The sequence below is a fragment of the Myotis nattereri genome (genome assembly GCF_964212035.1).
Source record: "Myotis nattereri genome assembly, chromosome: 11".
NCBI lineage: Eukaryota > Metazoa > Chordata > Mammalia > Chiroptera > Vespertilionidae > Myotis > Myotis nattereri.
Genome location: NC_138086.1, coordinates 26,775,104 through 26,784,894, shown reverse-complemented (window position 1 = coordinate 26,784,894; position 9,791 = coordinate 26,775,104). Strand labels below are relative to the sequence as shown.

Sequence of the window (9,791 nt, the reverse complement as noted above, 5' to 3'; positions counted from 1 at the left end):
ATGGCTAGGCTTGTTATACCTCTGCGCTAAGAGTTACTAGATGAAGGCCTCTGCTGAGCGAAGCACCTGGGTTCCAGTAAAGAGTCCCCACTCGCTCAGAGATTGCTCTGCCCCCCCCCCCCCCCCCCGCCCGGGTTTATAGCCTGGTCCTGGAGGCTAATGTCCAAGTAGTCTGATCTTTGAATGAGTGAGGATTCGTTGGGCTAAATTTGATTTCGAAAGGGGTATTTAACAATTGTCATTTGCTGATCACAAAAGCTGGTCTGGACTTCTTTAAAATCATTGAACATGTGCGCTTTGCCTAGCAGCCCGAGCTGCGTGATCTTTTTGGAGAAGTACTAGAATGCAGGAAGGAGGTAGCAGAGAAGAACATAGCTTTGCATCCTGATGGTCTCAGACGCAGAAGATAATAACTCACGCCCCCTCCTTCTTGTTCTCTGACGGCACTGCTCATTTACCGCCCTCAAATGCACACTGAGGACAGATGCTTTTTTGCTCATTTTTCCTCTTCCTGAAAATATCGGTTCTCTTTCACATGCTCTGCTGGTCTCTTTTTTAAGTTTAGTTTGTGTCTCTGCAGCTCTCTCTTGGGCTTGATTCTGATTCTCTTTGCCCCCATTTCTTGAAGCCGCTCCAGGTGCCCTGGGGTTGACATTTGCACACTATCTCGGCCGCCCGCATCGTACCCTGAGCACCCTGGCTTTCGGCCTCCTTTGATTATCACTGTCTGATGAAAACAAAGATCAAAGTAGAGACAGGGGTGGGACTGCCCACAGGCAGGTTAGCCTCACAATATGCTTTCACTGTACTTCTCCTTGATGTGATATTTGAAGGGGGTTAGTAGAGCCCTCAGCCGCTAGACACTGTACAATAACTACCCTGACCACCAGTCTTGCATCCTATGCTGGGACGCCACTCCATCGGAAGAGGGTCTGGGAGCTTTCAGTCGCCTGCTGGAAAGACCCACCCGTGGTCCCCTGGTTACCCTGTCATGCTATGCATGGCTGCTCCAAGTCGGAGGGTCCGTGAGTGGGAGGATGACTCCCAGACCAGGGAGAGCAACCAGTGGTGGTTCATTCACCCTGTAACAAAATAGTAAAGGCCCTTCTGTATTCATGAATTCAGGTCCATGTTTGTGTGGCAACACAGGACCGAAAAAAATAGAAAAAGGAAAGTCATGAGCTTTTTTAAAGACAAGTAAATATTTCATTTTCAGTAACTAGATACTTCAACATTATTTCAGTCTGAATACAAATTAGTTGTTTACCCACAGAAAATTTTATAACCATGACTTCATTTACGTCCAAAATCAAATGTTACACTCGTGACCGCCACCCCAAAACCTGCCTCTCTGCCCAATGCACAAGAAAGTAGAAGACTGGACAGAAACGGAATCTTCCATTTGCCTCATTAATGCCACACTGTACACACCACAGTCACAACCGAGTCACAATGTGTCACATTTACTCATAAACGGGACAGTTTGGGGTGTGATGTTTGTAGTGGAAATTTGAGGATCTAGAAATTCTGGAAGTTTCCTCCGTAGTTGGCATCCTCACGGCTACCTCTGGTGTCACCCAAGAGACTTTGCAAAATGTCTATGTGCTGTCATTGCTCTCTCACCTCCCCTTGACTCTAGCTGAAAGAGAGTCACATAGCGGTCAGTCAGAAGGTATTTCCACAGGTAAACTGATCTAAGATCAAATGCTTGTTAAATGGCTTTACATGGCACCCCTTACTTTCCTAACCCTTTTTGATGTCTTACTTTTTTTAATTATAGTAAATAAAGACAAAAAAACCACAACACAAATTAACCATCTGAACCATTTTTAACTGTAGGGAGATGTTAAAAATTAACTATATGCACATTGATCTGTGACAGATCTCTTGAACTTTTTCATCCTGAAAAAATGGTATCTGTGGAACAATAACTCCCCTTTTCCTGTCCCCCCAGCCCCTAGCGACTACCATTCCACGTTTTGTTTCTAAGAGCTTGACTACTTTCAATACCTCATATAAGTGGTATTTATCTTACATTTCTTAAGTGTTGTATTCTGGAAAATGCTTTCTGCAACTGAAAAGTGGCTAGAGTTCTGAAGAACTACTGGTCTTACTGTGTCACTCACCTTACCTAATTTTATTTAACAAATATTCACTATGGTGTAATAAATAAGTCATGGAGTTATTAGGCTCAGTGGAATCTTTGTTATCTCAGATTATCTCACCCAGAAATTTGAAGTGGTTCGGGGGGTTAACAGCAATGTTGATTTCCACAGCTATTTATTATTATCCAGTCTCTTTAATATTTGCCACCAAACATCACACGTGTGGCACTGTCCATACTGAGTTTCAAAATCATCACAAAAAAGAAAGTTCAAATGTAGTAAATGCCATAGTCTTTAACAGGCATTTAAAGAGATAAGCCATCACAGCCCATCCTGTAACAAAAGGTAGTTTCTCAGGGGGCCTAGGCTGTCCAGGATTGCACCTGCCTTAGAAGTCAAGAAGAACTGGTTTTCTGGAGTCAGGTTTCCAGTCACTTTAACTTTAGCCTGGGGACCATTTCCAACTGGTCGAGCTATAGATCTTGGGACGCCATTCCTTACATTCCATGAATTCATGAGAACGTGGGTTTCATAGCCCTTGACTCTGCTCAGCGTCTCTCAGATCAAGGCAATGCTGCCGAGAACCACCAGTTACAGAACATTTGCGTTTTCTTTCTTTCCTTCCTTCCTTGCCCCAAATCCACATGTCATTTCTGAGAAAGGCTAACAGCTTCTCCTGATCTGTAAGCAGCGAAAGTCCAGAGTCCACCTGCTGCAAAGGCCCTGTTCCTGAACTTGACAACTTCTTCCCTGTCCTCCCCTCTCCGCGCAGCCCGGCCAAAGGACGCCTTCTGCTTCTTCTTTGGTAAAAAGCCTCAGAGAAGGGCATTTGAGCACCTACTCAGGCCAGAAAGACCACTGACGTCTGGGCACCAAGTGCCTCTGAGGTGACACTGGCATCTAGACTTTTCCAGATAGGCAGCTATCCTTCCCATTCTCCCTAAAAAGGCCTGGGCTTTCTTACAGGCTGACACCTCTGCTGACTCGGACACGTTATCAAACGTGCTTTGCCACCAGGGAAGTCTGGAGGGGTTAATACTGTGCACTCTGGGCAAATGTCTCCAGAACTGATCTTTTCTTTTCTCCCGGCCCCTAGACACATCCTCCTCCTCCGGCCTAGTCAGCAGTGGCCCTCCCAGAGCAAGGTCGGTGTCCCAGAGCCCCTACGACAGAGCAGTGCTTGGGGAAGCGGGATTAGGTTTCCAATGATGGTCCTCCCTCCAGCCCCTAGGATGTCTGAGAAACAAAAATAAGCTTTGCAAGTTGCCCAAGTTCTGCAGAATCAGCAGGCCCCTGCTGGGTCCAATCAAGAAGTGCCTTCGGAACAGAGCCTGACTCCTTCTTTCGGCCACGCTGACTGGCTGTGGGAATGGGCGGGGCTCCTGCCTCTGCCCGGCTTTCCATAGGTGAATGGAGGTGAAGGTGGGCCTCCAGCAAGATTTTGTCCCGTGACAACTTGGAATGTCTGGGGACTTTTTTTTTTTTTTCCTGCTCCAGAGGCCCTGGGCTCAAGGCAAATCATAAGTGGGAAATCAACTGGAAGGAAAGACATTTGAACCCAGTTAAGGTGCCAGGTCCCAGGAAAGAAGCCCAGCCCCATCTGAAGTCTGCATCCTCTGCTGACAAACTTGGCGGGGGGGGGGCCTGATTTAAGGAAAGGGGTACTGGGTGTTTGTTTTTTAAGGGAAGAAGGGGTCCAGTGAAGGAGCACAGGTATGAAGTGAAACTGGCACTGCCCCAAAGGGGCCACAGAGGAAGACAATGATGGAGGGCACGGTGTCCTCTTGGCATCTTTAAGTTTGAAAGCCTTTCAATGACTTCTTCAAGGCCAGTCAGCTACCGAGGAGGTGGAATTTTGATTGATTAAAAGGGGGCCTTTGCTGGCCCTAGAATGCAGTTACTCTATCACTAACTCAGCAGAGAGGGAGCCACTATGCCGCGGGCTACCATCCCTTCCCGGTTCCTTTTGGCTGGGCGTGAGGCCATGCTCACCAATCCCACCTAAACAGGAGCGAGGAGCCCAGCCTCGGTGCCAGCAGGGGCTGTAACTGCCTCCTGTTCTGCCCCACGACGACACAGGACTCTGGGAAGCCGAGAGGTGGAAGAAGGCTTCTGGGCCGCGCGCACCCGGAGGAGCGAAGGCATTTGTCTGGCCGCCGGCGGGCTCCGAGGGAGCGAGCACAGGTCCGGGATGGGGCTGCTGAAGGGCCTGCTCGGGGCGAGGAAACTGCTGCTGTCCATCCTGGTGCCGCTGCTGCTGCTGCCCCTGCCCCTGCTCCACCCCAGCAGCGTGAGTACCCGGTCCACGGGGTCCGAGGGGTCAGGCAGGGGAGGGCGTGGAGGGAAGGGGGCTTAGGCAGCTCCTCGAGGTGTTTTGTTGATGGTTTGAAGAAATGGGAGTGTTTTCCTGGAGGAGGCTGGAATACTTTCTTCCTAAGAACTGCCATGGCCGGCCCCCTATCTCACTCCCAGTCCCCCTTCCCCGCGCCCCAGCCAGGAGGGAGGTTAGAGGAGGGGCAGCTGTGGCTGATGTGGCACAAGTCAGTGGCCTTCCCGACTCGGGCGGGCGGGCCCATGTGCTGGTAAGGACACCTCGCCCAGTGGCTGTCAGGACTCGCATGGGACCATCTGTGAGGGAGAGCAGCCGGGATGCAGGAAGCCTCCCCTGGATGACACTGAGGAGGGGGTGGGAGGGACAGCAGAGCCGGCTGGGGGGAGGGGGTGAGGGGGGGAGGGGGGCTTTTGGTGGCGGGTCTCGGGCTCTGGTAACCAGGATTTGTCATTTCATCTCCCAAGTCCCCTTTGAACTTTGAATTGAAAGCAGAGCTCAGCATCTTGCCCTGGTCCCCTGCCACCCCCTTTCATTGTTTGTAACCTCTGTGTTTTCTTCTCTGTGTTCCTGAAGGAGAAATATCAAATGGCATGATAAGAAAGAAACAAGAGCCCCCAACTGTAGACCATGACCTAGTTTTTGACCGTTTGTGGGAGCAGGGGAACCACAGCTTTGGCTCTGCACTTGGCTTGCTTCTCAGACCATTGCTTGACTCCCGTCCCTTCCTTGTCCTCTCCTCCGGCCCCCTCGTCTCCCTCTTCCTCTTCCCCTCTTCCTCTTCCTCCTCCTCCCCTCGGTGGCTTTACCCCCCCCCCCCCCCATACCAATACCCCTGAGACTTTAGGGAAAATAAGCCGAGAGGTTAATCGTGTCTGTGGGAGGGAAGCGCACCCTCCACGCAGCTTCCTGAGTCACTTGGTAACCAAGATTACGCTATGAAGTTCAATAAAGGGGATTAAGATGTTTCTTCTTAATAACAAACTGGCTTAAATCTTTAGTGGAATAAGGGCCCCAGAGTGCCAGGGAGACGCTGATTGAAACGGGGCTGGGATCAGCACGCGGCGATGACTGCTGACAGCTCTCCTGGCCTGTCCGCCAGTCACTTGCCAGTCACTTCTCGGCTCTGTCCAAGCGAGTTGATTTTCCCTTTCTTTTTACATTTGTTTGTTTACTCAACATCAAATGGGTTTAAGGGGATATTAACCAGAGACTCATTGCCCTCTTCTTCCCCACAGCAGCACCCCCTGAGTCCCCTGAAGTCAGCCCCATCCTTGGGGAACTCACTGCAGGATGCAGTGCTCCCCACATTTCGTCCTGACACCCCGTCTTTGAGCTTCTTAGTTACCAATGACTAGTAAGAAGTATCACAAAAAGAAAAATAATAAATTATTGAAGTAGGCAAAATAAGCTATACATTTGAGGGGGAGTGGGGTAGTGTGGGGAGAGACGGAAGGACAGATGAGCTCTGCTCTGTGTGGGTCTAGAAATAATTTTTGCAGAGATGTTTTTAAAGCTGGACTTAGATTAATAGACGTGCCCTTTCTTGACTTGACCCTTTTTTCAGATTGAGTTTCTCCTTTGGTTGGGACAGGGTTCTCAACAGCCACACTAGTGACATTGGGGGGTGGGGGGTGGGAGTGGAGCTGTCCTGTGCATTGTAGGGTGATTAGCAGCATGCAATTAGGTGCCAATCACACACTCTGCCCGTCCCCCACTATGACATCCAATAGTGCTTCCAGATACTACCAAATATCCCCTGGGGAGCAACATCGCCCTCAGTTAAGGACCAGTGCCTTAAGAAAATTGAAATACGCTACCTCTGAGCTTCCCAGCCAGTTCACCTGGTTAGAGGAGGGCAGATGTGTCAACCCCATCGCCCTCGGGACAGCTAGATGGAGCCTGGTGGCTGATGCCCTGAGAGCTGGTTGCAGCCTGCTGGCCACCACCCCAACGTGGCCTGCAAAGATGACTTCTCTGTGTGTCACAGTGTCAACAAGGGCCCTGCTCCTCCTCCTCTACGATGATGGAAAAGCACCTTGAGGTCACCATCCTTCCTCCCTTGCACCCAATTTTTAGGTTCTGATATTTAGTCCTTAAGATTCCTAAATGGACTTGTTTGCTCGGGGCTGGAGCCAAGAGAAGTGGCCTGGATAGCAGCCACTCGCCTGTGGTTCTGATGGTTCTTCAAAGTGACAAGCTACATTTTAGGAAGGGTTAGAATGACCTTCTCCCTTTTCCTGTTCAGCTCTCTAAAACCAGAGCCCAGACTCAGTTTACCATGTTACAGAAGAGGAGGGTACAAGACAGGGGTTCCATAACTAAGCCCCGCTTTGGCAGTGTCGGGTGGGGAGATAAATGTTACACCCAACTCCCAAGGTAGATTTCAAAAAGGCTTCCCCAGCACTATGACAGCAAATACATAGACCACAAGCCCCTTCCAGTGAGGTTTGGATGGGATGTCACTGGGGTGGTAGATATCGCTGCATGAAAAAGGAGCAAAGACAACCATGAGGGGGGTAGCAGAATCAGGGAACGTCTGATATGGGGAATGCCACTTTGAACTCTCCCCCTTATTTGTAAACAGGAGCAAAAAAACCCACAAATGACAACACTTTCTCTTAAAGACACATGGCCTGAATACTTGCCATGCCCTACACGCCTGCTGGCCAGTGGCAGTGATAAGGGGCCAGGAGTTCTTAGAACGTTTTCTCTGGTAGATAGTAGAGAGCTGTCGGCCAACAAAGGGGCCCAATTCAGTTCAGCCACCATGGAGCCACCTACCATTTACGGGTCAGATGTGGGGACACTGGGCCTCTGAAATCAGAATTCACAGGGCATTTGGGGTGACTGAATATAAGCTCACTACTGAATTCTGAGGAGGGGCAAAAGGAAGTCTACGTGTTAAATTCCACAGGTGGACTGAGTGAGGAATATATGGATAAGCCCTCTGAAGGTGGTCTCTTGGTTTTTCGTCTGCTCTAAGGAAAGCCCAGGTGACAGTGATGGTACTTTATCCTGTTCTTTTTAAATATTGATTTTAGAGAGAGGAAAGGAGAGAGGTAGAAATATCGATGAGAATCATCCATCGGCTGCCTCCTGCCTCCTGGGGATCAAACCTGCAACCTGGGCATGTGCCCTGACCTGGAATGGAACCACAACCTCCTGGTTCATAGGTTGATGCTCAACCACTGAACCACACCACCCAGGCTAACCTGTTCTTAATACTGCTGGGTGAAGGTGGCTCGGTGACTCCCTCCAGTAACCTATTCTAATTCTTAACAACAGTTTCAATAAAAAAGTTTACCTTGGCTGACTCCAATTCTCCTAATTCAAAGCAAAATGGTGCCTGGTAACAAGGAAAGTTTCTATCTCTCATTTTCAGTCTGTCTGTCTCCCCTTCTCCCCTCGCTGAACTTGTGGCCCTGAAACGACCAGGACAAGAAAGACTGAAGGTTCTCAGGAAGGAATAAGCATTTCTCAGTGAGGGATGGTCTGTCCCCTTTATCTTCAACTGGAGTCAAGAGCTGCCATGTTGTCTCCTTCCCAGGAAACGGTTGGGAATAAGTGGCCTTCAGTGAGCTAAAGGGCTTTGATCTCCCTTGGGTAGTTTTATATCTACAACAAAGGAGGTATTTCTCTAAATTGCATTCTTTTCCAAATGGAGCCTTTTTATTTTTCCACTAGTGATTCTGTTGTCTTATCAGCACTTCCAAAAAATGTTAACTTCTCTGTGATCTTTTGGCCCCGGAGGAATTCTCAGTGGGAGCTACAGTCAACAATTGTTGGGGTTAGTTCCCATTTCCCAAGCCCCAACCCCACAATCCTTGCATATTAGGAGGGAGCAAGGGCCCATCCAGCCAAGCGGGGTTAATCACTCCTGGTGACCTTCACTGATCACGGCGACCTTTTGAAACTTTTATGCAAGAGTGTGAAGGCACTGGTTCTGAACCCAAAGGAGAAATAAACAGAACAAGATTTGTCAGGTTCCTTGATCACCAGCCAGCTTTAGGGCAGGTCAGACCTGAGCCCAGATGGTTTAGAACGATGCATAATTTGAGGAACCCACGGTCAGCTTGGATCTTTTACACAGTGCCCCACCCCCCCCCCCCCCACCCCGCCTCGAGTCTATTGTTAAGACCCTTGGACAGTGACCTCTCCCAACAGCAAGCCAATGATCATTAACCATTTCAGCAAGCCAGCATTACTGAAGGCCAAAATGAAGGAGGGTAATTTTTTTTACAAGAATGTTGCAGTAATTAATTCTTTACAAGCAGCAAAGTGAGTGGGCTGGGGAAACTGGTACATTTCCAGGTCTTCCCTGCCAGGTCCTAGCACTCTTTACTTCCTTTATCAAAAGAATGCTTCCTCCTGCGTCCAGCAGGTGGAATGGAGTCCCAGAGCAATGAGAACCAGACACTGAAGACACTGATTCCCCTGCTCTCCCCAAGGGACACTTGGCAATGTCTAGAGACTTTTGGGGGAGGTGCTACTGACACCTAGTGGGTGGAGGCCAAGGATCCTGCTAAACATCTTACCATGCCGGGAGCCGGTCCATGCTTGCTGTTTCAAGGGACCTGGCATATATGGCATACTGTTCTTACTTTGTTTGCTCACCTTCTTGGCACTATGTGTTTTAACCAAGGTCTCTGAGAAAGGTTGTTTCCCCAGGTAGGGATTTTCCCCTGAAGTTAGGGAGGGAATAAAACCTCTTAACTAAGTGCCAGGCGGGTAATTAATCACTTTAACTACGAACAATCATGCTTAAGCTACATAATCTTTACTCCCTGGAATGGAGATAAGAAAAGCCCTAACCTTTGTAATAGAGATTGATAGGATTGGAATCAACTGGTATAAATACAGATGTAAGAAGACAGAACGAGAGAGACAGAAATTGGCACAGAACCTACACAGAACGTTCTCTAGAGACAGAAGAACTTCGCTGGAGAGAACATGGCAAAAGATCCTGGACAGAAACTGGCCTCAGAACCTAGAGACAGAACCTAGCGAGAGAACATAGCAAAAGATCCTGGACTAAACCTGACTACAGAAATTGGCAAGAGAACCTGACTAGAACCTGGTGACTGAACCTGGCTGGAGAACCTGGACAGAACCTGACTGGAGAACCTAGCGAGGGAACATGGCTACAGAGCCTGGCTGGAGAACCTGGAGAACCTAACAAGAGAACATGGACACAGAACCTGGCTGGAGATCCTAAACAGAACTTCGCTGGAGATCCTAAACAGAACTTGGCTGGAGATCCTGGCTAGGCTGCTGATCAACTGAACGCTGTCTCCGTGTCATTCCTTCTTCGCCGACTCCGTCCACACCTTTGGGGACCCCTGGACCCGCTGGGG

The 9,791-nt window shown here is 49.2% G+C and overlaps 1 protein-coding gene across 1 annotated transcript in view; it reads left to right on the top strand.

Moving 5' to 3' along the window:
- Positions 1–4,296: 4,296 nt before the first annotated feature.
- Positions 4,297–9,791, top strand: part of SLC13A4 (solute carrier family 13 member 4) — a gene marked incomplete at its 5' end in the record, with an annotated part of 39,398 nt that continues 33,903 nt past the window's right edge. The window contains one exon of the mRNA XM_081102409.1: positions 4,297–4,395. Within this exon, the coding sequence (XP_080958535.1) occupies positions 4,297–4,395 (99 nt within the window). The remainder of the gene's footprint in view (positions 4,396–9,791) is intronic.